General features: G+C 42.4%; 3 protein-coding genes across 6 annotated transcripts in view; 1 reads left to right on the top strand and 2 right to left on the bottom strand.

Moving 5' to 3' along the window:
- msh3 (mutS homolog 3 (E. coli)) overlaps nucleotides 1–10,525 on the bottom strand; it is a 37,283-nt gene extending 26,758 nt beyond the window's left edge. Inside the window, exons 1-14 of one of the 3 annotated variants that reach the window (XM_053871319.1) lie at nucleotides 10,344–10,525; nucleotides 10,186–10,285; nucleotides 9,670–9,902; nucleotides 9,384–9,608; nucleotides 9,199–9,315; nucleotides 9,013–9,130; nucleotides 8,107–8,243; nucleotides 7,676–7,842; nucleotides 5,044–5,153; nucleotides 4,844–4,958; nucleotides 3,590–3,674; nucleotides 3,005–3,114; nucleotides 1,762–1,894; nucleotides 81–268 (exon numbers count right to left, since the gene is read on the bottom strand). In XM_053871319.1, the coding sequence (XP_053727294.1) occupies nucleotides 81–268; nucleotides 1,762–1,894; nucleotides 3,005–3,114; nucleotides 3,590–3,674; nucleotides 4,844–4,958; nucleotides 5,044–5,153; nucleotides 7,676–7,842; nucleotides 8,107–8,243; nucleotides 9,013–9,130; nucleotides 9,199–9,315; nucleotides 9,384–9,608; nucleotides 9,670–9,902; nucleotides 10,186–10,285; nucleotides 10,344–10,448 (1,943 nt within the window). In that variant the 5' untranslated portion in view covers nucleotides 10,449–10,525. The remainder of the gene's footprint in view (nucleotides 1–80; nucleotides 269–1,761; nucleotides 1,895–3,004; nucleotides 3,115–3,589; nucleotides 3,675–4,843; nucleotides 4,959–5,043; nucleotides 5,154–7,675; nucleotides 7,843–8,106; nucleotides 8,244–9,012; nucleotides 9,131–9,198; nucleotides 9,316–9,383; nucleotides 9,609–9,669; nucleotides 9,903–10,185; nucleotides 10,286–10,343) is intronic. The other 2 variants (XM_053871320.1, XM_053871321.1) reach the window with 2 other exon arrangements.
- Nucleotides 10,526–10,760: 235 nt separating this feature from the next.
- Nucleotides 10,761–19,009, bottom strand: LOC128762262 (myogenesis-regulating glycosidase-like). Of its 2 annotated transcripts, none has more exons than XM_053870377.1 (6): nucleotides 18,852–19,009; nucleotides 16,275–16,661; nucleotides 15,129–15,660; nucleotides 14,076–14,880; nucleotides 13,113–13,222; nucleotides 10,761–12,812 (listed from the first exon to the last, which is right to left on the bottom strand). In XM_053870377.1, exons 2-6 carry the CDS (start codon nucleotides 16,547–16,549, stop codon nucleotides 12,471–12,473), a joined length of 2,064 nt encoding a protein of 687 aa, XP_053726352.1. In that variant the 5' UTR covers nucleotides 16,550–16,661; nucleotides 18,852–19,009; the 3' UTR covers nucleotides 10,761–12,470. The 2 variants fall into 2 exon arrangements, with proteins under 2 accessions (XP_053726352.1, XP_053726351.1); XM_053870376.1 differs by lacking the exon at nucleotides 18,852–19,009 and adding an exon at nucleotides 17,907–18,278.
- Nucleotides 19,010–19,437: 428 nt separating this feature from the next.
- LOC128762712 (izumo sperm-egg fusion protein 1) lies at nucleotides 19,438–25,375 on the top strand. The gene is made up of 10 exons (XM_053871153.1): nucleotides 19,438–19,568; nucleotides 20,047–20,283; nucleotides 20,686–20,760; nucleotides 20,823–20,897; nucleotides 20,972–20,992; nucleotides 21,080–21,169; nucleotides 21,716–21,825; nucleotides 21,899–22,043; nucleotides 22,513–22,666; nucleotides 22,810–25,375. The coding sequence occupies exons 2-10, from the start codon at nucleotides 20,082–20,084 to the stop codon at nucleotides 22,850–22,852; spliced, it is 915 nt and encodes a 304-aa protein (XP_053727128.1). The 5' UTR covers nucleotides 19,438–19,568; nucleotides 20,047–20,081; the 3' UTR covers nucleotides 22,853–25,375.
- The last annotated feature ends 1,290 nt before the right edge of the window (nucleotides 25,376–26,665 follow it).

Here is a 26,665-nt window from a genome sequence, read left to right as displayed (position 1 = left end):
ATGAGACAATATTGACAGGTATTTTTTTGCTCCTGAATCCAGGGGTCTTTTGCATTGTTTCCACGGCGGATTATACCCACTTGGCTGCCTTTTCATCCAGGACGCTGAGGAAGCTGTGGGCTGGAGCCAGCAGGTCAGGAGTCTCCAACAACAGCTGTTGAAGAAGCACTGAACGGATCTGGGTCTGAACTGCCGGAAGCAGCGACTTCAGTTCCAAGCCCAGGCGGGAAAGTGTGCTGATGATCAGGTAGAAGTCCTGAGTGGAAGACTGGAGACACAAATCCTGTCAGTGTGGGTCTGTGTTCTCAAGAGGCCACGCATAATAGCTACAAACAACAAGCAGTAATGGCAACAAAAATGTCACAGTGAATTGGATAAAGGTCACAACATTTAGAGCAAAACGAGAAAAATAAAAATAAAAATGGAGAGCATAATTAGCAGATTTAGAAAGCTAAAAGATAGAAAAAAAACATTTGGGTTATTCAGGAGAGAAAAAAAAATCACAGACTGAAAGTGTAAAATAAATAACGCCAATAAGTGCATTGACATATTTAGGATTTTTTTAATCTAATGGACATTCAATGAGAAAAAACTTTAATTGTAGTAAGACACCTTACTTTTGGAATTTCCAAAACACTGATGGGAAAAATGACAAAAAAAGAAAGATAAAGAAATCGTTCAAAATTGTGTCTACTCTGTATTTATTTGTTTAATACTTTGCATAATATGAAATCAAAGAGTCCAATTGTGTGTATCAGAATGAAATAAATACAATACATACATTTTACATTTGTACTTTTAGTGCCATTATAACAATACCAAATGAATGAGGCCCACAATACATCAAATAAAATAAAACATTTTGATTGGAAATAATCACTCTCAACTTTCGCATTTTTCTGAGACATTTGACCCCATCTCTGCAGAACCCGCCATCACACCAGTTAATATCTACACAGCATTGATTCATCAATAATCGGAGTGGCTTCTTCTTTGTCTCGGGCGAGACATGTAAGGTAATCTGTGGGGGATTTGTGGGTTTTATTACTTCGTTATTCTCTGCAGTGATGTGGTGCTGTCGCGGCCAGCCATGAAAGGTTAATGAGAACTAAACTAGAGGACGTTGGAAAACATTCATCATGCTGTGCTCTTTTAACCACCACCACGTCATCAGCTGCGTCTTCAGGATGCAACGCAAGATTGACTGGAGATCACAAGCGTGGCCCATTACTGCCCGGAGCACAGACCATTTCAGCCACTGAGCCATAGACAAGCACAACAATTAATGCCCTTCAATGTGCGTGTGCGTGCGTGCGTGTAAGACTGATGTGTTTGATCTTTTAATTCCATCTCAACAAAGCATCGAGACAGGTACAGATAAAACAGGAGACTGTCTTTCATCTCAGATGCGCACACACACGCAGGTCTAGGCATTGTGACATTTCAGAGAGGGAGCCGAGACACGAGGCCGTGTCAGAAAAGCAGGTGACGTGCTCAGAGTTGTCATTTGTTAATCAAGAGGATGGGTTTCTAAAGGTTTGAGTCATTAGCTGTGGAAGCCGCCATATTATATAGATGATTGGCTCCTTCCTGAAATACGAGCGCAGATAAAGGGAAATGATTCGATTTCCTGGTTGGTCCCACCAATACAGGAAGAACAGACGCCACAAACTGTGAGGCAGCTGACATCAGAGAACTTAACTCAAAGTAATGTTTTTAGCATTATCCAGTCCAATGCCCACATGATCCCATACTATGCACCTTCTTGTGGTAGATGCTGCAGACTCCTCTCTCCAGGTCTGGCAGATGTGATAGCAGAGGTTGCAGGGAGCTGATTGTAAGGGAGTCCGACTCCAAGATCTCCTGCACAGCGTCCTGCCGCTCAGAGATGGACCTCGAAATTTGAGGGAAGACGACAAAGCAGAAGCAAAGAAGGAGCAAAAAAATAATTAAATAAATATATACATTTCTATGACCTATATTGTTTGCATTTTAAAAGGCATGAGCAAGAGATCGGAAAGTGAAGTATCACAACAGAATTTGAATCTGACATTCACATTCACCAGTATAAGTTTCAGTTGCTCCAACCTCGCCGCGCAGACATCTTGGACAAAGGGCCACTTATCCTTATTTGAACAATCAAATGTTTCTTCATTATGCCCTGGATTTGATAGCACGTTGGGGGAAAGGCAAGTCTTGTTTTCACCTTTCCTTTTAAGCATCTCTCAACTTATACTCAGATACTCACATCATGGGCGGGCAGCCAAATCATTGCTGTATGTGGCCGGCTGTAGCTTTAATGTGGATGGTTAGCTTGAAAAGAATTACATGTGGTTGACCAAACACTCGACCTCCTGTGATCCATATTGAATTTTGCAACAGTCGAGGCGACCCCCACAAGCCCGCAGAGTTGCGTGCCCATTGGGGTGAGATTTCAAAACAAAAAGTGTTTAAAGGGGAAAGCAAACCCCTGGGTTGTCTTACATCACCATCTTGACTGGGAAATGACTGTGCAATATTTAGCTCTGACAAAAAACACCAATGCAGCTCAATGATTCAGTTCCATTGGCTTGTGGTCAATAGCCACGGTGACCGTTGAGGGAAGGGGCATATATTTTGTCGTCCGTCTGTCGCCATTCCAGCTCAGTTCTCTAGACACCATCTAAAAAGCTTCTCCATACCCGTGTCCATCCGACACTTCATACTCAAGAAAGAAGCTACAGTGACTTAGAATCAAACTGGAAACCACCACAAAGTGTTCCACCCGGAGATAGAATCACTATTAATTGTTGACGTAAAAAAAAAAAATAAGATTATGGTATGGCATCAAGTGAACTGGGTCTGCGAAGGAACCTGAACAGAGGACATCTTTGTAAGATGCTCAAAGCTCTCCAACAACCGTCACCCCAACAACCCCCGAGAGATATGACACACAGTCCCAGAAAAGAAATCCTGGATTATCACAATCTACAAGTCTATACAAAAAGAAAGTTGCAGTACTGACTGTTGGTCTGTGAGAGGCTTGCTGACCCACTTCCTCAGCAGTCGTCTTCCAAATAGTGTGCGAGTGTGATCCATCACCCACAACAGGCTGCCCCTCACACCTCCATCTGTCTGTTGGTTAAACACAGACACACTTAAATGCACGGAGAACACAGACGACAAATCACATTTGAATATGCATTGGGAGATGAAATCAGCGAGCACTCAGGTGCAAACACTTGAACTGGGCTTGAACCGTTCTGGGGCTCAACTGCCCCAACACACATGCCACAGCGGAGTCGTGCTGAACTTTTGAGCCGTCGCCCACGCAAGTTTGAGTAGTCACTGAACAATTCTGTGGTGAACGGGGAACTCAGCCATTAAATCTTTACAGTCCACGGTGCAAAGAGTGTAATTGTTATGCACCACACTCCTGATCTGAGACAACAAAGTCATTTGAATTACTTCTATAAGAAAATCATTGACCTTGAAGTCAGGCAGCTCTTATTCTTTTAGAGGGAATGTCTGTTTCACAAGAGACTACTCATGTGTCTGAAGGTTTAGAGAACAACAGCGTAGTTCACTGTGGATCTGTAACTGAGCATACCTGGTTTTGCAGGACTTCCAGGTTTCGGAGTGTGGCAGCATTGAGGATCATTCCGTCTGAGCCACTGGTCAGTCGGTTAAATGAGCTGCAAGCAGCACAGTGTTACTGGAGACCACAACAACCTACGCTGAAAGATGCTTAAACCAGGCACGCGCACAGACATTATGTCTTGTGTTTAAGTCAGAATAAAAGGTCACCCAAAAAGCAAAGTTGTTATTGTCGTTGGGTAAGTGTTGTTAGGTTACTTTGTTTTCATTTACAAACGTTATACAAACTTTCAAAGCGCAGATGGTACCGATTATTTGGAGAAAAGCCTAAATGTGTCAAAGAAAGTAGATTGACTCAAAAATCTGTGTGTTTTTGGAACAATGGTGATCCCACGAAATAATACGCAACAGGTTTAAGGTTTGAAATGTAATAGTGAAGACTTTGTTGTGTATTTATATGAGCCACAGACTAACAGTTTAATCACACACAGACCTGAACAAAGCAATTATGAGCCACTGGGTTTATCTAGGATTTTGAGACAGGGTGTTGAAAGCCACGACCCCAGCCCATAACCCCGCCTCCAGCTCATTCCCCTCTAGACGTGCCATGTCAACGACTGACTTGCCTGTAAAAGACAAGCTGCAAATATCTATGTGCACAAAAATAAGATAAAAAAAGATGAACTCTGTTGCCACAGTAACACTTTCAGACGCAGGGGTCTCCGGGCCAGTTGTTTTACTCGACTGACCCCGATTAGTTTTTAAAAAAATCACACATTTTTATAATGATTATTTCCCTTACTACAAGCAAAATGTCTTCAGTTTTGTTCATCTTCTTTTATTTTTTAGTTGTATAAGCTGCGTATCTGTTTTGTAAACTTTGATACATTTAAACATTCATTCATTCAAATAGAATATACATAAAGGCTTGCCGCTTGATTAAATAAGTAGAACCATGTGAATTTTGATCCCTCTTAAACTATTTTGCTCGCTTTCGGTAAGCACAATGTGCCATGCAGCGATCTGAACTGCTCCACAGCGCGGCTCGCTGCACATCACGGGGGGAGCAGGAGGAGTGGGCTATGTGCCAAAAGACACGCCAAAATACTCCTCCGAAGAAAGGAGGACGATTGTTTGAACAGCCTGGAAATGCACAGGAAGTTTTGGGTCAAGAGGACAAACCAAATGTTTTAACACCAGTTTTGGCACTTCCCAAATGCTCAGTTTAAGCAGCGTTATTTTCAATATTTCAATTTTCTTTCTGTACCTCTCATTCCTGAGTACTCTCTCCAGCTTGAATTCTTTAAGATACCGGATGAGCGGACCCAGGCAGCAGATCACTGTTGTCTCCATGGAGGCTACACTTGATAGACAGCGAGATCCTGAATGATAAAATGGGCACAAATATTGATGCAATTACAGCTGCAGAATGTTTTTTTTTTTTTAGATGAGTTATGACTCACACACCTTTTTCTTGGCTGTGGCAAAAGAACTCTGTGACAGTGTTCATTGCAGAAGAGAACTCAAACTCAGTCTTGTCCCTTTGCTCTACTCGCACTCTGTCGTCAGCTTGAGCACTGACAAAGAAAAGATACAAAGCAGCAAATGGTCAGTGGTGACTTTCTGTATTTCTGATACCTGAGGAAAACCTTGAGACAGAACACCACTGGAGGCTCTAGCTTTCTTTTTATGAACGAAGAAATGAGCACACGTGAAGAAACTCTGCTCATCCATTCAGTCGCTCGGCAATGCTGCTTTCAAGGACTTTGCTGCTTTGTCCGCAAAATTGTTGCCTTGGCAACCAAGACAAACGTGTGCTTTTTTTTTTTCCAAGCACACACTGGGAATTTCTCATCAGCTGCTGGTCAGGCTGGGAGCTAACATAATATATAGGAGATCAATAGAGCCCAAAAGCCAGCAGCGCTGCAACAGCAAATCATTTTAACAGGCCATATTAACACATTATCTGCTTTACAAGAGCAGCAACATTTGGGTCTATCGATTTAAAGACTCGAGCCCCTGGCAGCTTTCACACCAAATCCCCTAAAATGTAACAGACAGACAGAGGACCCAACATCCTGATCAGGCACATTTTACGTTACTTTAAAATAAAATAATAAATAAAAATAATATTTTAAGAAATAAAATAAAAAATAGTCTCTCAGTAATTAATCTGAAGGTGTGACAGCCAGCCTGAAGTCCCCCTGGGACACTCAGACCCACGGGATGGGCCCCTTTTGTGGCTCCTGTGTGTGATCCTGACTCATGACTTTGTGCTAATAAAACAACTACTTCAGCACTGCGACACTGTCAGTCACCTGGGGACTCATTACCTGCACCGCGGTGCGTCCCGTTGCTAAGGACCCGCTCCCAGCGACCCGCCCCAGAGACACAGACGCTGTTCATGTTACGTCAGCCAACTCGAAAATCTGCTGAAATGTTAATGAGGGTTGGGCTTGTGCAGGTGCTTGCTAATGGGGCGATTTTCATTTAAGGTGTATTTTAACTAGAAGCAGTGTCCACAAAGAAGAGCTACTATAGAAGCAGGGCGGAGTACCACTGGTCCTTAAGAGGTGTTCATTCAGATGAGTTTGTCTTTTGGCTTAGCTCTTCCACACTGACACACAGCTGTGAGGGACTCTCCACTGACTAGCATCCCAATGCACTTGAACTCCAGCACCTTTTCTCACTGAAAACAACGGTCTTTGCGTTATAGCAGATGATCCTCACCCCTGCCTCTTCAGAACTTTAGGGAGAAAATAATTCAAGAGAACATCAAACTATCTCCACTTTCAAGACACAAACAAATCTCTCTATAAATAAAAAAAAAAGTGAGAAAAACATCCTTTGAGAATATTTACCAAAAGAACAGCACCACCAATTCATAACCATGCAGACCATATGGAGATCAAACAGCTGATCTTAATATGAATTGTACTCGTGTCAGGTAGGCTTTGAGACCAGTGACGCTCCACACACGTTCCCGGGCAGTAAAAGCTACAAGTGATGTGTGTGCCACAAATTGAGAAGCGCCTTGTCTCAGAAGAGACGAGCACAAAGAGCACGGCTGTTCAAACACAATAATTGGACTGGCCTTTCTAGGGCTGTAATCACTCAGCACACGAATGAGAGGAACAAGTGAGAAGGGGAGGAAAGACAGGAATGAATACTCGGGAATATATTTTTAAGCAAGGGTCGTAAAAGAGAGTTGATTCTGTACAGTCAAAGACATACGAGGCAGAAAATCCCTCCATTTATCCAAGCATCCTGACTAATCTAATCCTCTCCACTTCCTCCCACTCTCCCGTTTCATTTTCATTTCAGCGTAACGTAATAAGAGGCAGCCTCCGAGGGAGCCGTTGGTGTGAACACGCTCTGCGCCGACTGTTAGTGGGGACACAGCAGAGGGAAACACGGCGGGGGCCAACAAGTGCTTTCATTCAACGTCACCGTGGCTGCACAACCCTTTATGCTTCTCACACGCCAATGAACTGCTTCTAAATGTTCAGGAAGTGGGAAAATCATCATTAAATAGCATGAATCATGAGTATACCCATTAATATATGGTGATTATCATCAAGAGCTGCCAACCGTCATACAAGAAACCAGAACCATTCCAACCCAAAACATAAATTTAGAAAAACATCACTGATGTTAATTGAAGGATTCAGCAGCACCACAAGTGGAAAAAAGGTCTAATGGGGAATGCGAGAAAAGACGAAACCGAATACAGACTCAACACTGCCACCTGCTGTCGAGCCGTACTTTGCCTTGCGTTTATGGCTCGAGGTGACTCAACTTAAATTTTGTCACACATGCAAATCGCCGCTTGCTTTACTTATTGGACTGATATGTTGTCTCATACTGTCACTGTCATCTGTCGGATAACATCTCACAATTCTGACTCGAATGGACTACACCAACAACAACGCAATAACAAGCCATTTTTTACATTTCAAGTCAGAACCCTATATGTGAAAGTACATTGAAGGAAGCCATTGCTCATTCGTACCTACCACAGCCACGTAAAACAAGGATGGTCTGGGAAGTAGACTGAGCGGGAGAAACACCGCCGCCCAGAGGACAGTTACAGAAGTACCTGGTGTTGGAGATGCTCTGCAGGAGTCTGAGGGTTTGCTCCGAGAGGTCAGAGGGAACCAGGATCTCCACAGGGTTGATCTTTAAGATGCGACTCTCCAGCTCGGATCGTGACGGCGAATCGGAAAAACAGTCAAGCAGCACGTCGCCGGTGTTGGGCTGAACTGCCTGACCACACAACACATTGATTCTTACCAACCCTTGCTGTCATCATCACCCACACAACACTTGTCTTCCTAGTTGACTCTGTTCTGTGGTGAAATTTTAGATAAAATACAACACTTCTACATTGATTTGATAATATAAATACATAATGAAGACTATAGTAATTTCTCACTAAATGGTCAATGGAATATTTACTTATTTATTATTAACAGCTGTGATGATGTCAGTGTTGCAATAGAAATGTGAGGAACAGGCGAAGGAACTCACCACCAGTCCAACTGTAAGCTGCTTGTTCCTCCTGTCCTGGTTCTCACTGATACAGAGCAGAAAGCTGTCTGCAGATTCTGATGCCACATCAACGCAGACTTCCTCCACATCCAGCTGGCGGCAGACTGGGTTTACATCTTATTCAAAAGTTAGGAAAAAACACTTTATGTGACTTATAGATTCATGCTTCGGCACAATGAACGCGACAGATGAACGCAATGTTGTTCCATATTAATAATGGAACAGCAGGTAAAAGCACACATATTGACATTGCTGCTTAAAACAATGAACATTAATCCGGCATCATATGAGACTTTGGTCACCATGTCATTGAATTTGACGTCAAGATTGTTAACAGAGTACTACAAGAAAAGTGACATCAGTTTACCTTGAAGAAATTAATATGACAAAAGAAGACTATTTGTGCCATTTTATGAACAAGGATTACATAACAATAACTACACAAATTTTTGTTAGTATAAACTGAGCAAAATAATATAATTATTGATTCATAATATTCATAATACTACTAATTAAAATAATAATAATAAAGAGCGGAGAGATAAAAATTATGGCAAAAGATTAAATATCAATGAAGGACTAAGGCAACAAGCACAAGTAGAACATTTCAGAAAATCAAAATTAATTTAGCAGAGATTACATTTGTAAAGTTTCCACATAATTATTGCACGATGCAGGAAAATGTAGAAAGTATCATACAAGCAAAAATTAAAGGTTCAGTAAAAATACTGACTGAAAAAAACAATATTGTAACCAGTTAAATTGGAGACTCAGATGACTTATAAAAGGTTGTTAGTAATGCTTAATTTAAAAATCTAATAGATTTTAAAAAACAATGCTGTAAAAATGTTGCCTGAATCGGTCCATGTCAGGTCTAAAGGATACCCTCACCAACCAGCGTGGACTTAGTGTACAGAGCCGTCAGCTCGCGAGAGAACAGAGTGTTCTTGTTGGCCCCTGATGCTTTTATGGCCGATGTTTCTGTCTGCTTGACCACACCCACCTGGAGGATTCAAGTTTTACAGTCAAGCATCTTCAAAGGTCTTCATATGGGGAGGAACTCAGACTTACTTTGTGACCGTTGGCTACTAATCGTCTGACGTGCACAAAGAGACGATGGGTGGGAATGCTGCAGGTCATGAAGTTGTGATCCAGGTGACAGTAGATATTCAGCTCCTTGGCTGCAGTCTGGAATCGTACATGTAAATATGTGCAGCAGACAAAAATCATTTCCATTTGATACCAAGAACTCTGACCTGTGCGTCTTCCCCAAAGAACCTGTACTTGTATCCACATTCCACAGCCAGTAGTGCGTCGGGATGTTTCTGTTTCAGCTGGATGATCTGCTGCTCCAGAGGAGTGAAAGCACTTTTGGTGCGTCTGGATGGAGTCTTGCTATCAGGGGGACTGCTGAGATCTGTCAAGCTCCCGTCTTCTTTGGAGTCACTTCCTTGTTTGACAAACTGAGAGAAGCAGAATCCCTGGAGAAAAAAAGAACTTGATATGGCCAGCATGAAACACACACACACACCAATCTTCTACCTGTTCCAGTTTCTCAGCCAGGTTTATGTCTGGTCCCTGTTGTTCTTGCAGCGACTCTTGGAGTTTGTTTTTTTCGGTGCAGTCCCCATCACCACAGCTAACTTCACCCACCTGTGTACTGCTGGTCCCAGCTGTTTTGGCAGTGGGCTCAGACATGCAGGTGAAGCCTTTCAGCCTCTCTAAGGTTGCAGTACAAATGCTGACAGGTTTTCGACTCAAAGGTGGCATCTTCTCTACAAAGAGAGAGAGGAGACGCGTGTGAAACCAAAACATTTGATCTTTCTAGGTATTCCTACCTTCATTTATTCACTTATATATGTTTAATGCGCTCTGGTCATTTCTTATCACCTCCCACCCCGTTCACTTTTCTTTCAATAGCAACATTAGAAAAGCTATATACCGTATTTTTAAAGGAGATTGGAGTTTACAAATTTACAAAGTGTAAAGATCATCTCCAGAAAGTTTGATCACAAAAAGTTTAAAGGGCTCGACATGGTGGGGGTAAAACGCTCTTACCTGCTGTGATCTGACATGACGTTCCTGACAGGTCTTTGCAGGGGGATAGTTTGGCTCGCTTTGCTAGCGGTTCGAAATCGTGAGGCGGTGAACGTTTCTGCTGCATATAAGACACGGCGTGACGTCACATGAAACACCAACAGAACTGAATTCCTCACCTTGCATGGAGTTACCTCCCGAGTCTGATTGTTGCCTCCGCCGGACGTGAAATATTTACTTATTGAGGTCTGAGATGTGCACGATTTTTTAAAAGACTTAGGCATGTTTTTATTATTATTTACAGGTTATTCTTGAACACAGCAGCGGGGCTCGCAAAGAAAACTCAAGCGGCGCAGGCGTGTGAGCTCATAGCGGCGCCTTAATGACGCAGGCGCCGTCAAGTAGAGCCGCGTAAAACAGTAATTCCGGTTCCGGTTTTCAAAGTAAGTATACTGTGTACGGCTCATCCACTTATTACTGTGGTTAGCCTATGAGAAACGAGACTCACCGTCTACAGCAGCACAACGGACACGACTGGTCTGGAGCCAAATGAAAAACGAGCCAATCTTTTATAAACTTTATTTAACTAGTGCAGAACATAAAACGAAAAATAGATCAATAAAACCCCACAATATAATCTCTCAACCAGTCTGTACAGTAGTTCAATCTCCTTGTCTATCGGCAATGAAAGAGACAAACCCCACAAATAATTACATTTCTTACTCTCATTTCAAAATACTTTATATTCATGCAGTGCTCCCCAGATTAAGACAGCATGCAACCAAGCGGCTCTTGTGTTCCTGCATCATCTTCTGCTTTCATCAACCCAACGTTTTGGGTCAACATGGACGGGTCCTTCATACACAACAATATCAAGCTTTGTCATCGAGCTGACGACACTGTGTATTTAAAGGTTCACAGTCATTTAAGGAGGCAATGTGTTGGCTATGGCACAGCGTGTGTCCGCTCTGGAAAGATGATTTGGCTTTCTTCACAGGAAATATGTTCAACTAATAAGCCATAGGATTATGATCACCAGCATTAAGCAACTTAAAGTGCCATTTTGTCACCCATGGTGGAGCTCACATTCCTGTTCTGTGGTATGCACTGATGATTAAAAGTAGTAAATGGAAAGAAATGCTGAGACATCAAAAACCAACATTTTATGGTTGTACCCATAACAATGTTTTCCCCTGTAGAGTTTTTAATCTTAATTACATTCCAAATTAAGTTCAGATCTTAAATTAACCAGTCACAAACGCAATGTTTGAAAGAGGTGGCTGGTGTATAATCGATTGCTGAAGAATCATTTGTGCTTCATTACAAAAAAAAAAAAAAAAAACTCTATAAGAGATGTCATTGTTTAATACAAGCTGACGAGACTTGTGGTTGTGGCACTTCTATGGAACGAGAAAAGACACTACCAAACAAACCTCCCTTACATTCACAAGTGTCTAAAATAACCAGCACCATCAACTAGTAATAACCATATTAAGTAGAAAGAAGTTGTTTTTTTTAATGAGTGTGAATTAACTAGTATGCTAATATACAATTAGAGAGAGTTATTGCCATTTCAGTGCAAGTCATTCAAGAGACTCAAACTAAATTACATACAGGTTCAAATGGAAAGGAAGCTTTAAAAGTTCCTTACAAAGAGGAGAGAAATTCTGAAACAACACAGTCAAGGGAGAGGCACAGAGCAAAAATCCACAGGAAGCATTGCAGCGCATCATTCATCCATTTTTTTGAGGCGACAGTTGACAGCAATCACTTACTGCAGTAACTCTGCTTTAGTACTTTACTAACCCAAGTGCTTCCCATTAGCTAGGCAACGCTAACTTAGTGAGACAAACTAGCAGGTGCAGAACTGGGTAGCTAGAATACCGCACAAGCTACGACCAGTCACGTTCAGTTTTACATAAACCCAACAGTAAAAATGTTCGATCAAAAATGGCTTATGGAACCTTTACCACTGAAGGTAAACCCCATTTCAAATTTCCCTACTGGTCTACAGCAGGACAGACACGAGGACCACAATAGCTTATTGAAATGAAAAGGCTAGTGGAAGTCAGTAGTGTGGGTCAGCAGTTTTCCCTTTCTCATCATCATGACTTAGCTCCAGCCTCCACAGCACTCAGCACAGTGAAAATGAGCTATAAACATCATTCTCATTTTTCGGGCCAATGCGCAAGCAGGAGCCCAGGGGGAAGGCAGATTAAAGGCATGAGCTACATTCTAGAGCAGCAGAGGTCATGGGACACATTCTCCAGTAAATGTGATTGTGCAAAGATGCTAGAGTTCTCTTCTTAGTGAACCCAAGTGAAGTATGCGATCTCATCCAGATCCACAGGGTAGTCAGTGAGGTACATGGGCCCTTTGTATTCCCCCTTGTAGCTACTCCAACGCCCTGCCGGAAGGTAGATGTCCCTCTCTTTCTTCCCAGGCTCCAGCACCGGCGCCACCATCAGGTCATCCCCGATCAAAAACTGGGAGTCAATCTTGTAAGCTGCCTCGTCGTCATTGGCGATCCACCAGAGGGGCCGGATGATAGGATCCCCCGTGTCCAGCACCTCCCCTGCCAGTTCCAGCACTCTGGGGGCCACCAGGGTCTCATGGCGGAGCGTGAACTTTTTTGCGATCTCCACCACCTGTTCAACAAAAATTAGTTGGACTTTTGTTTCAGATTTGACCAAAGTCTGGAGCACATGCTTAAAAATGTACCTGCCTTCCTCAACATGAACCACCATGTGTTATTCCACCATGTTTCAACTTGTTTTCACAAAGAGATACATTTAATTTTATATTCTATTGTATTTATTCAGATGATTATTATTTCTTTTGTATTTCACAAAGCAATCTAAACCATCTGGTTAGGTGAAACTTAACATAAAATGTTCACTTTAAGTGGAATGGTGCCTACTGGACAGTTAGAATGGAACCCAACTCACTTCATCATCGTAGGCCCACGGCGGGATAGAAAACTGCATGGCGGGCATGAAAGCAGCAAGTTCCAGCCACCTGATGTACAGCTCTCTGTCGGGAAGGTCATTCTTGTTGCCTGCACCACGTAAAAACATGAAATAAACAAAATGACAATAAACCAAACTTATGAGAAACTGAAACTCCACATATATATATTATGGAACATGACTTTTAGGTAGGAGTCGCGGTGACCTAACAAATGTCATTCATTCATTTTTAAATGGTGAATTGTTTTTAAAAAAATCCAGTTTTTCATAATCTGGCAGTTGCACCACACTCTGATGTTTCTGATGACATAATGAAAAAAATTTGACTTGACTGGTAAGGTCTGGAATAACATGAGAATGTAAACTGAGAAAATGGAATGCAACTTTTTTGGTCCCAATACCCCACAGATCATAAAGAATCCTGCCGGGACACAAAAAATATTTCTCCAGGGACAATTCCAGGATGGCGAAGAAAATGCCAATGCAAACTTAGTCATTACAGAGTTGGGTAATGAAACAATATTACCAATGCATAGCAATTTGCAATCAAGGAAAAAATGATTCATAACTTTTAAGTCAAGGTGCACTGCGAGTCACAACAAGGGATTCAGCACATTATTGTAAAGTAATTTGGATAGAGGGAAAATAAATAAATAAAGTAACAATTGACCATGGAGGACAAGGTTGGGAGTTTGAATCCAAGTGACCAGAGTGGGCCTTTTGGCAAGACTAATTTGTGATTCAGAGTGAATCTCCTCAATCTGAAGCTGCATCAAATGACATGTAAAGTGACAACAATCAGTCGATACAACTTTCCAACTTCATTTGTTTCTCTTGCTCAAGCCATTATTTACTCTTTTCACTCAAGTTCCTTTTGCACAGAATCTGATGGCGTTAGAGCTGGTTTTTCCAAATCAACTCCATCCCCACAATGTTTCATACCTGCCATGTGGTCCGGGTATGCGTTTCCTCCTATCGTATCAGGCAAAACAAACTGGTACCCCAGGAGTCCAATGGTGAGCACGGTTGGAATGATGGATTTCAGTCCCAGTTCATAACCCCACACTGAGTCCCTGTCGATGATCCTGAAGAAACAGGAGATGTTTTGACTCTGGTACCCCACCCGGAGCTCTGCTCGCTCGCTGAAAGGCGTGGCCATTTCGGTGTAGCGGCGGGTGAAGGTGGAGGGGTCAGACAGATGTGCGTATGTGCTGAACTGACGGGGGAGATAGCTGGTTTCTCCAGCGTCAAATTTAAATGAGGTCACGCCATAGCGGGCTTTCATCCTTTCTAGATGACTGGAGAACCACTCCTGGGCATTTGGGTTAGTGAAGTCCAGGATTCCTCCAATTCCGTTCCACCAGCGAACCAGAGCCGGCAACGTTCCACTAGGCTCACTAACAAACAGCCCTCTCTCCACAGCCACACCAAAATTGATGGAATCATAGTTTACAAATGGATGAGTCCAAAGAGAGACCCGGAATCCGTCCTCTCTGAGCTTGTCGAACATTTCGCTGGCATTGGGGAACTTTTGTGGATCAAAGTCAAACTCCCCGTAATCTGTGGTGTAGCGGTCATCCAGCTCCAGGTGGGAACAAGTGAAGCCATGTGTGGTGATGTCAGAGGCGTAGCGCAGCAGTTTCTCCTGGCTGACAGCTGACTTGTACAAGGCCCAGGTCGACCACACCGGGTGTTTGAACACTTCAGGGGACGGGACTTTGATTGGTTTTGGAAAATATCGACGTACCTAGGAAGCAAACATCAAACAGGCACACAATATATAAATGGGAAAAATTAAAGCAACACTATTCACACTCATGAATCCAAAATGCTGGAGAAAAGGTTGTTGATCTGACAGGAAAGTTTGGCCTTTCTAGAGAAGTGTTTCCTGTGTACAATATCCTCCACAATTTCCCCCATTCTAAATTGATAAAGCAAATCTATTTATCTATCCGAGCACACGCATAGCTTCCTCGACCTCGGGACATCACTCACCATGTACTTGTGGATGGAAGTGACATCAGCCCCCACACACACTCGGTAGCTGAGCTCAGGGAACGCGGGCTGCCCAAGTGGTGGTCGGAAGGGTGAATCCTGGTATCGTGCTTGGAAGCGCATCACCCGGTCCATCTCCGACCAGCCCAGGTGAAAAGGCACAGAGTCATTGATCTTGATTGCAGTGGCGTTGGAAGACAGCCAATAGCGTTCAAGTATTCCACCAAAGGCATTGCGGTTGGCATACACATCGCTGGTGATGTACGGACGTGGCTCCTCCTCACCCTGGATCACAATTGGCCAGTGCTGCTTCGCCATCTCCGCCCCGCCGTACCAGTGGGAGCTGTTGTAAGCCATGGCGTGCTCCACAGTGCGCTCATGCTCCAGTTCCTCCCAGCGAACACGGTAGCACATGACCGTGTCCTTCAGACGAAGTTTCTGAATGAAAAAGTTGATCTTTCCAGAATCAGACTGTGAGCAGCTCAGAACATTTCCTTCCTTGGAGCAGGAGTCCAGATCCAGATTATCAGACCTGCATAAATAAGTTATAAACTTTATTACATGTCTTCGCATTAACTCAACCCCTTTTTTCATTGACATATTCCACTTAGATATCACTGTTTCAAAAGACGTCTCCATGAAAATGGAGACAGATAAAGGTATACTGTCAAGAGAAGAGTCTTCAGTGTGACCCAAAGTTTGGGATGAGAGTATTCTCTCATTTAATCTGTATTTCTATTATGACCATATCACTTTTCTAGATGTTTTTCTGATCCACTGGTGATACCTTCCTCATCTCTCAAGCAACATTGCATTGTTTCTCCTGCAGCTTCTACTGCATCTGTCGCTATTTCCGCATTTCTTTACATTCCTATCAAGTGGCGTTCGACCATGCCGACCACAAAGCAGACTTGCCATCACCAAGCAGTGTTACTTCCTGCACTTTTCATAGAAACATGGCCACAAATGTAACTGACATGAAGTAATAACTACATTTTGTATTTGCAGATTAGCTTGTTTAAATGCAGCGATGCTGCTTGCCGCAATTTCACAACTCTGCTGTCTTAACAAAAAAAAAAAAAAAAGAATCTTTATTTTCAATTCAATTCAATGAGTATGATTTCAGATCTCACTCTGTCAACCCACCTGAAGCTCATGCTGAATATTGGAGCGCCCATCTGGTTGCGAATGACAAATCCATCTTTGTTGAGGTCCAGCTGTTCTGTCCTAAGCAGCTGGGCTTTATGCAGAGATGCTGAGTAGTAGCACCACGCAATGACGGCAGACAACACCAACAGACAGCCAAACAGTCCAGCCAGAACCAAGGGTCGGCCCTCATTAGCTATCTTCTTCTTCAGCGGTGAGCTACGAGGGCCTCTGTACACTTGCTCACCAGGACCAATCGGGACAATCTGATACATTCTGCAGATGGTGGGTTGTGCGGAGTTAAAATCTCTTATGCTGCTATCGTGGATGGGTTAGTGCGCAGCAGGTGCAGCAGCTTCATTACCAGTGATCGAGGGCTGGTTCAGCCTACAGTATAAACAGATACAAAGCAGAAGATTCAAATAATGACATGTTGAACTCAAGGTTGGAACATAATCATAACAAAGTCCATTTATTTGTAGGTTTTATTCAAAATGTTGAACAGTACTCCCAATTTTCGTAGACTGGGTAGATTGGGAATGAGTGCGACTCACACTTGTGCTTTCTTACACTCAAAGAATGATCGTAAAACATTCTTAGAGACACTTCTAATGTTTTATATTTTTAACCATTGTTTAATTAAATAAAATGAATGTATTTGTTATACCAAAAATGTCAAAAATAAAGAAAGATAGGCAGATACTCCAATTAGCTGCTTTCTAAAAGACAAAAAGTCCCTCATCCACCCACACTCAATTCAGACCACGATTTCATCAGCACTGAGCGTTTGGGACTAGACCAGGAACTGGTGAAGTAATCACTTGCTACAGAGGACATACTGTATTTAGCTACATAAAAGCAATCATTATGTTTTAGCTGAAACTCTCGTTTCACCCAAATATAAGTTGACCCTGAACATTTCAATGATTCCTCGGGTTCTACTGTTAGTGGAAAAGTTCAAGAGTGAAAAATGTATGGATAGAGGATTCATTGAAACATTCTCAAATTAAAACTCTTAATTTTTGCATACATTCTATTTTATGTTTAATATATTACATACAATGTATGATTCATTCAAGTTTCCTGGAGCACGTTTCAAAACCTCCTCTTTCACTGAACATTAGAGAAAACCAGTCTATTACACACTAAAAGTGTGTAATATGTGTAATGTGTGACTAAAAGGAAAACAGAGATGTTGTGTGTATTTCATGTATATTCCAGTGTTCTGTGTTTACTTTTGCAAAGGAGACCTCATATTCTGATGCAGTCAGTGTTTAGTTATTGTTCAACATCAATATTTAATACTTACCGTGAATTAGTTTTCTGAGCATAAGTATGAACGTTTTGCTTCACCCATCATAAACATGATGAAAAAACCTTGCCACACTTGTTCACATGAGCGACAAGACTACTGGGAACAGTTTTCCCATCATGACCCCAATACAACTGGGGCTGATCGATCACCTGCGCAGGAAAACATTCAACAGCAAAGTCACTGCTGGTCACCCAGCCGGCACAACCGGTTCAAGGGAGTCGCGAATGAGGCAGATATTGTCGTAAATCGTAGGACACCATCAAGCCGCACGTCAGCAGAATGGACCAAATTGTGAACAACAAAACAAATGAACTCACCTCTAATGCGGGACGGAGTACCAAACAGCTGCATCCGCCGATGTTACCACGAACTTAAGGCGCAGGCGTTAAACACATCATGACCCCGCCTATCATACTAGGAAATGTTCGTTGATTCGCACGTGTGCATGCCAATCAAACGCTAGCGGGGCTTCTGGGAAATGTATTCTCAACATGTCCAACAGAAAAACCGCGGAACCTCTTTATGTTTTAAACTATTTAGTTAGTTACTACATGACCGTAGTCGTAGGTATCTTCAAGCTTTAAAGACAATATCGTCACCAAAACATGATGATTTTCTAAAGTAACACACTGCCAGTTGACCAAGCAAAAATGCAACCATTTCACATCACTTCAAATGACCAGGTAAAAAAAAAAACTTAGAATCAAAGCTGGAGTCATCTGGTGAACGAGGTGGCAACGGAGACATATAAACCGCATTCCAATGCACATTTAAATAGTATACAATACAACACGCTTTTAGGTCAATATCGGGGCCTGAGTGAGGAGTCCTTATCATTCAGTGGGTCAGCCATTATTTTTAGCCAATAAAAGTACACACACAGTCAGATGAGATTGAACCGGCTCTTGAGATGTCTTCTTCTATTGATGTTCTAAAAGTTGTGGAATTGGTCGCCAAAGAAAGGAGCTGTGATGATGAGCGTGTCTTCAAACTCACAGCTGCCTGCTGGGGAAAACACTGTACTTTTGGATCAGTACCACGTTACGTCATGATCATATCGCACTAGTTCATGATGGTTGCGTTCGAGTACCGCCTGGATAGTCGGAGAGGTCTTCCGGGACCAGGCGCCCACTCTCAAAGTGACGGCCGAGGCTGACACTCTACAGGGCGGAGGCTGTGGAAGTTCTTGTGCGTAGCTTACTGGCCAGAAATTAGGACTTTGTCACACGCCAACACGTCTTTTGCAATTGCCCATACGTCACCTTGAATCTTCCTGACGTTCTTGAAACACTCGCGCAGGTACGCGGAAATGAGTCTGACGAGGTGTAGCAGTAGATTTGACGCTGAGACGATGACCAGAAACTCTTTTCTTAAACCTTCCCAGCAGAGTCATCACTGTTCCGTAGTGTAAAATGTGTTATTGTGACGATAAGTAGCTGCCTGTCGCTATGTGTTATGTCGGTGCATTTTTCTCTTCGACCTTATTCTCTCAGTTGTGTATGTCACTTCCACAAATACACGTACGTTACATCCGATCATAAATATTAAAACAATAAATATTAAAATAACGTATTAGAGGCCGTAAAATGCCCTCGACCACTGCGGCTGTCAATTATAATAATATAAGATAGATAATAAGAATTATGCCCATCATGTAATAACGTGATATGTAGCATGAAATAACTTGATATTATTTCAATATGATGAAATAATATAATACCATCATGATCCGCTCAGAGCTTCTGCACTGTATGAGAGTGAGCTGCATGTGCTCACATACTGCTACACTTATCACTTACGCCACCGGGGGTCAGCAGAGAGCCGTGTGCTTTCTTCTAGTCTTTGCTTTGTTTTGTTTTTACTGCGTTGACTCATCCGACCGCTTGATCTCACGCGACCCTTGTTAAGGCGCGTTGTATCAACGCTGACCGTGACATTAACATCAATTGGCGTCTGGCGCTCAAAAGCTACTTTTACAAGTAAGTTAGCTGATCGTTGTATTTAGCTTTTGATTCGTATTTATTTGAATTAAATAAGTTTTAATTCTTTCTGATCCATTTGTGGCTTATTTCGCCTAAAGTAAAGCTAGCCAAAGAAGTTAAAGCTAATGTAATTCAATAGTCATTCATTTTTGGCATATAGTCTTTTTTTTTTACTGTGCACGGGTAAGTAATAAATTAATAAATAAATACAAAACAATCATTTAGTATTTTCTGTGTAAATGACAAATAAAAACGCTGCATCTATGGAAGCATGTAAGGCCGCTACATTTGAGTGATAGAAGTTCACTAACGGTCAAACATGAGTTATATGTGGATGGACAAGAGTGAAATCATTGTGTGGAGCAGTGTTGGCTCACACTGGAAATAAAATACATGTCGCAGACTTCCCAGGTGCCTTTTGATTCAGATCAAAGGAACAATATTCTTTCTCGAAGTTGCTCTCCATGTTTTTCAGACCCAACTGACAAGGGCGAAGACAGGCGTGCAGAGATGCTGCTCATTCTGGTGCCGTTGATCTGTTGCGTCTCTGCAACATCAGCTTGTCTTCAGTGTAATGAAGAGGTCAGAAACCAGCATGAGAACTACATCCTGTTGGCCCCATCACTCGAGGAGCAGCTGTCACTCAAGCAAATTATGGACGAGGTTTATGGCCGGTATGAAAAAACCAGCATGAAATGGAATGGGGTCATTGGTGAGAATGAATTTTTAATTTATTTTTCACTTCACAGCAAACCACATGTTACCAATGCTTTTATTTAGATACCTAAAAACAGCAACCTTAGAACCTTTTCTGCCTTTGTGGCAAGTTCTGTGATGGCTGGTGACCTCTCCAGGGTGTCGCCAACCTCCTGCCCCATTTAGTTGAGGGAGACTGTGAAAGCAATGAAAGGATGACTGGTGTTCATCATGTTGTCTTGTAGTGGAAAAACTGAAGCTTATGATTGTGACACAATTTGCAGAAAAATATTCAGAATAACTTGTTAAGTTTTACATCTTGTGTATCTGATTGTGGTGTACCTGTTGAATATAATGCAGTATCTAATTGTGTGTCTTATATTACATAGGTTGTTAAAACAAACATTCTGTTTTGTAGCTCGTGGGACTCTGTTTCGAGTTAGAGAGGAGTACAGAAATGAGTTCAACAAATTTCTGAAGAAACAGGGAGGAGGTGAAAAACAGCTGGTTAAGATGTTCATTGACTCCAGGCTTAACACGTCTCTTCTTTTGAAGGATTCCAAGTAGGTCAGTTCATCCAAGTCGTGGAGAGGGCCAACGAGATCTTGAATCAACACATGAGGAACACGGGTAACAGACCCAAAACTCTGCTCCTGAACACAATACATCTATGTCGGATTGAGCTCTGTTTATCTTTCCTTTAGAATTGTGCTTCAACCAATGTGGTAAGCTCTCTCACTTCCACTGACAGCTGGTCAGATGTTGTTGTACTTTCACATAATATGTGTTCAACAGCAAGAATCTGTTTCCAGGGATACTGAGACGAAGAGTTATGGACTGTGTCAAGTGTCGGTGGATTGTCCATGAGTGTCCATCTCCAACTGGAAGTGTGGATTGTGGTGGTATGTGCTTTTTGTTTTGTCCCAGAAACTAGTTATTGTGTCTCTCCATGGAGAGCTTCAGATGGTTTTGGGACAATGCTCAACGAGGCCGATCGTTCCCTGGCTCTCTCTCTTAAGTTTTAGCTGCAACCCAATTTACACACCGACCAATAAGAATCTTGTGACCAAGTAAACATTGCCTCACAATGTATCATTTTGTACAGTGAGTCCATGCGGAATGTTTAATGTGACAAGAACATCTTCACAGATTTTTTACACTTTATTCACCAGCCCTTAAAAGGAAAAGAGACAAAGGATGGAAAGGATGTTTTCCCCTTTGGTGACCCGCAGATAAATGAACTCCACCACTTACTGTACTGTAAGTGATTCGTATGGGGCAATCCATCCTCTCCTGACTGAGAACCAAGGTCCAAACTTGAAGTAGTTGATCCTTATTTCCACCTTGAACCCAATGCTTCACAGATTTATCACAATATGGATGATGAATAGTAATAAATAAACAGTATCCTGCATGAGTCTCACCTCTGTGTTCCTTGTCCTCCACAGTGACCCAGCTGAAGGCAATGGATGGGGAGTTTGCTAAAATTGATTGCAACCAGCCGTGGCACAACTTTGTGTTTGGGAGCCTTGTGTACGACTTCAGCTTTGCCCCTGGCGTGAGTTCAGAGTTGGAACGGAAGGCGATCGCTCTTGTGTGAATGATTCAGTGTTCTCCTCTGTCTGTGGCAGACCACACGTGACTTCACACCAATGAGAAGGCAGTCGAAGCCATCTGTGGTTTTAAACATGATCAGTGTGAGGAACCAGGGAACGTACCGCTGCTCGCTCCAGAATGAAAACCAAACCATCTATGAGGTGGAGATCTACTTGGCAGGTGAAGAGTCAGTGGGAGGGGCTCTTTCTGTGTCTACATACAGTCATGTGATGTGGAAATGCTGATATGTAAACAGTAGCTGCTTGAAAAGCAATAAAATGTCTTTAATATTATTAATAATGTTTTTACACCCGAAACAAGACAATAGCCGCCGGGCACATCACATGGACAAATGTGACGTGAAGCGCTCTCTGTTGGGTGGGAAGCCCAATAAGAATCGCCATACATTCACTTTGATTCTGTGACTGAAGAACATGTCTCCAGGCTGAGCGATTATAGATTTCCCACTTCAAGTATCTCACACAGTGAGACACCAGGCTTGACTTTTACCCATGCAACAAATTAGGCATGTGTTATAACCGCATATCAAATGTGTATTTCCTATAGATCTTATTCTATAGTTATCATTTATGTAGCTGTGTGTGTGTGTGTACCCTGAGTAACAAGTATCCTCACTGTTCCTCCATAGTGACCCCTCGGCCACCCTCACGAAAACTCATCCCCGTTCCTCCTGAAGTTCTGGAGCCAAAAACTGACTTTTTCCTGCTCCAAGTCAATGTGATGTACTGCATTGTCATTTCCTTCTCTTCAGCGATGAACATCTATATCATGAAATCTCTCTGGTGAGTGAGCAGCTGATGATTCCATTTGATGTAATTGTGCTTTTAAGAGTCGTCAATTTCCAGTTGAGAAAGGATTCATGAAAAGTGCTTGTGAAAATGTACTTCTCTCAGCTCCGTTTCAGACATACTGTTTCTGTCCCTAGGGTTGTTATATTCGAGAGGAGGAAAAGAAATCGCTGGTTGTGAGAACGAAGAAAGAGTGATGGCAGTCAGAAAAGGCACCTCGATGAGGAAGGTTTTATTCGACTTCAAGATCACACGTCTGTCTCCTCGCAGCTATTTATGTATGTTTTGGGCTTTCACAGTGAAATTCGGGCCTTATATTGTAGTTCTAGTCAGCCTCTCTTCTGTATGATTGGATTTTATCAGATTAGTATGTCACACTCAGTTAAAACATGAGTAAGTAAGTCTGCAACTGGAACTTAAAGTCCTATTGTTCAAGGCACCAGGCAGCATTAATTCTGATTTGAAGTTAATGTGTGACCAAAATGTATGAAGAGAAGGTCCACACCTGTCTTGTTGCACCACACTGGCACATGTTACAGTTGTGTATGTGTCTCTAACACCAGTAGAAAGGTCTGATTTCCCTCCACCTTCAAAGATATGTTTGGACACATCCACCCGCCTCACTCACCTTTGTGCCCTGAGAACTCTTGCTTGCTTTCTTTCACTTCAAAGCTGCAAACAGGAGCGTTTCCTCCCACACTCAAATGGAATCAGAGGAGTGCCGTGGTTTCAGAAATAAACATTGAAATATAGCTGGACATGTTTTAATTGAAGTAAATAACATACAGGTGAAAGCTGGATCTCTTTGCAGAAACAAGTGCATACACACTGGGGCTCAACTACACCCTCGACTTGCATAGAGATTTTGCTGAGGGCGGAGATGATGTCTTGTGTTTAACGGAATTCAGGACCTCGGGCAGCTCTAAAAAGACAATTCCTCAGTGTTGGGGTTTTCTCCACCACTGATACAGTGAATCACACTTCACTACATGTTGAGAAATACAGCGGATGTACAATGGAGCTAAAGCACTAGGTAGAACCCAGCTAGCTGTAGTGGGAGTAGGCAGTCCTGCCCTGTAACCTGATTCCAAGTCATGCAACCATTCTCATTGTAACATTTGCCAGTGGGGCACAACATCTTCGCAACATACCCTGAAACACAGAAAAACTTAAGTAAGTAGATCGGTGACTCTTAACCATAGGGCCGAGGCCCATGGTTGAGCTGCAAGCGCCCCCCTAGAAGGCGGCTAGAGGTTTTTTTGTTTTACTCCTCTGAGCCTCGAGGGCCGCGGGATGCTCAGTTTTAATGGACTCGCCACATATGATGGCAGCAGTGTGTTATTTAATTGACTTGACTGCTGCAAATTTATGATAGTTACCAACTATGAAGAAGTTCTTGAAAAGGAATATGATAAAGAAAGTGATGGCACCCCCAACAGTAAAACCTAAAATTAATTAAAACATTTTATGGCGATACTTTCATTTACACTTCACTTATCTTCTTTTGAGTTTATGTAAAAAAAAAAGAAAATATTTTATGACAACTAGGCAGACTGTTTTATTTTAGTTATTTTATTCAGAATTGGATTCATGACTTTTACCAATTTTCTCAACAGTTTGCATCGAAGGTATTTTTTTCTATGATGAACATGACTTGCACCTGGTTCTGCTGCTGCTTGGACTTTTCAATGACAAATATCTATGCAGTGATCACATGGTTTCATGTCATTTCACAAGGTTTTGATTTGTTCACATCTGTGGTTATTGAACACAAATGCAATCAGTAATTCTGAAATTAGAAAACAGTAATAATAATAAATCAGTTACATTCCTTGAATGGGCCCCGGACCCATTTGTTCTGGAAAAGGTGGGCCCTGAGATCAAAATGGTTAAGAACCGCTGCATTGGATGACACATATCAGAGACAGAACACAACAGTGTTCTCCACCTTCTCTGAGTGGTGGATCCGCTCGTGGACAGCCATTTTAGGGTTAATAACTGTCAGTTTCATTTCTAGACATCAGAACCAGAGCAGGGTTGAGTTCTGGAACCACAGGAAAGGAGCGCAGATGCAGAGCTAAGCATGAATGCATTCATGTCTCCCCTCCTCGTGATGTGATCAGCCACATCTGAGTGAATTTGGGGGGATTCACGTGGCTGACTGTGGTAATTGCTGCTTCTCCACACTGAAATTAAAGACGGCCACGATGTCAGTGGGAAGTGATCTGAAGGTAAAACGAGGAAGTTGCTGACCTGCATTTTGACCTCAGACCTCAGTGAGAGTAAAGCATGTCTTTCTAATGTTGAATTATCTTTACGCTGTACTGTGAATGATGCCTTAATGTTTTAAACTGCAGTTTTCTCAAAATCTCCAGCAGATAGCGCCAATAGACCACTGTGATTTGGTGGTTTCAGTTTCAGTGAGCTATGAGTAAACAATATTATCTAGTGTTCATTTGATGAAACTTGGATTTGATCGGGTCTACTTGAGTTATTATGTAGTTATTACTGTGCAAGAAACCAATCAGTCTGAGGAAAGGTGGATTGTATGAAAATGTGAATGGATTAAAGGAAAGAAATAGTGCTGGAGTGTGGTGAAAAATCAAAAAGAAATGTAATAAAAGAATAGTATGACAGTACAGTACAGGAAATGTGCAACAAAAATTCAAAACATCCATTGTGTAGGAACACAGGTGCACACATACCCAGCTGAAGACAGACTTTGAGAGGGGGGCTGGTCTTCATCCACCATGTTTTCACAAGAGCTGCATCTGTTACCAGAGCTTGCCACAGGTGAGATCAAATGATGAACAGGAGCTTGTGTCTGCAGCTGCAGCCCCCGCCACAGGAGACACTGTCCCCCGATGTGGAGACTCACATATGAAGGTGGTGATAACAAACTATGTGGGAGCTCCGCATAATTGTCGGCGGCTCTGGAGACACACTCTTGTGCACACTTATCCCTTCATAAGACACGCTTGATTTAGTCGCCTCCCAAAAGCTTTATGATCTGGAGGAGGGAGAACTTCACTTCTGTTTTATAATTAAGCTCAAACAAGAACAAACAATCTACTTTTAATTGCCGGTTTCCTAATGTTGCTCACTGAGCTCCCCAGATGAAGAACTCACTTGAGGGCGTAAGTATGTGTGGAAACTAGTGTCTGTCATAGAAGTTGTTTGGATCACCTCAGCTTCTCAGGACACCCACTGTTAGGTAAAGGTGCACACACACACACAAATATGAAACATACATACTGTACATCGAACACACACACACACCCAAGACACAATTTAACATGTAGTTTAAGACACCTGTACAGCAACGCAAACGCACACTAACAATATCCATCCAACAAAAGATGCATCCACTAAATTGCATGTTTGTATCACTGTCTCTGTGGGGTCCAGTCATTGTCATAATGACTCAGCCTCTCAACCTAAACCAAAACAGATGACCAAACCTAGACAGGACTCTTAACTAAACTTGAACCCAATGATGCTGAACTAGTTATTTTGACGTTTTAATCCTCAAATTGATCCTTGTGGAAACCGGGACAAGGGAGGATGAAAAGGCCAACTTAACACAACACACACACACACACACACACACAGGCCTAGACAGAATAACCTCCCATACGCGTTGCCAAAGAGCGGAAACATTCCAAGGTGGCTGTGTGGTATAAATTCGAGATCTCTGCATGAAGTGTTGTGGGTATGACATTAAAGCTATTCCAGAATACCTTTAATGTCATAAGAAACTTGCTCCGCAAACTTGAGAGAAGGAGGTGCAGTGGTAGAAAACCAGTAGCGTCCCTGTGAAGTCAACTGTCCTTGGCAGGCTTTGATGACAGCACGCTGATGTCATTGATCGAGAACACTTATCTTGATTAGCCTCCGCACTCCGCTCCAAACATTGAGCTGTTGTTGTGGCTCCATGTGGGCACAGTTCTCTCCGACAAATATCCGCTGGTATTCGGACACTGGCAGGAAATG

This window comes from Synchiropus splendidus, chromosome 7, assembly GCF_027744825.2.
Source record: "Synchiropus splendidus isolate RoL2022-P1 chromosome 7, RoL_Sspl_1.0, whole genome shotgun sequence".
Taxonomy (NCBI): domain Eukaryota; kingdom Metazoa; phylum Chordata; class Actinopteri; order Syngnathiformes; family Callionymidae; genus Synchiropus; species Synchiropus splendidus.
This window is presented reverse-complemented; position numbering and strand designations above follow the sequence as displayed.

Coding starts and splice junctions, on each gene's coding strand:
- LOC128762262 (XM_053870377.1), bottom strand. CDS start 16,549: ATGTATCAGATTGTCCCGATTGGTCCTGGTGAGCAAGTGTACAGAGGC. Junction 13,223..14,075: donor ATACCCGGACCACATGGCAG/GTATGAAACATT, acceptor TACGTGGTGCAG/GCAACAAGAATGACCTTCCC. Junction 12,813..13,112: donor CGTGGGCCTACGATGATGAA/GTGAGTTGGGTT, acceptor TTTGTTGAACAG/GTGGTGGAGATCGCAAAAAA.
- LOC128762712 (XM_053871153.1), top strand. CDS start 20,082: ATGCTGCTCATTCTGGTGCCGTTGATCTGTTGCGTCTCTGCAACATCA. Junction 20,993..21,079: donor ATTGTGCTTCAACCAATGTG/GTAAGCTCTCTC, acceptor ATCTGTTTCCAG/GGATACTGAGACGAAGAGTT. Junction 21,826..21,898: donor ACTTCAGCTTTGCCCCTGGC/GTGAGTTCAGAG, acceptor TGTCTGTGGCAG/ACCACACGTGACTTCACACC.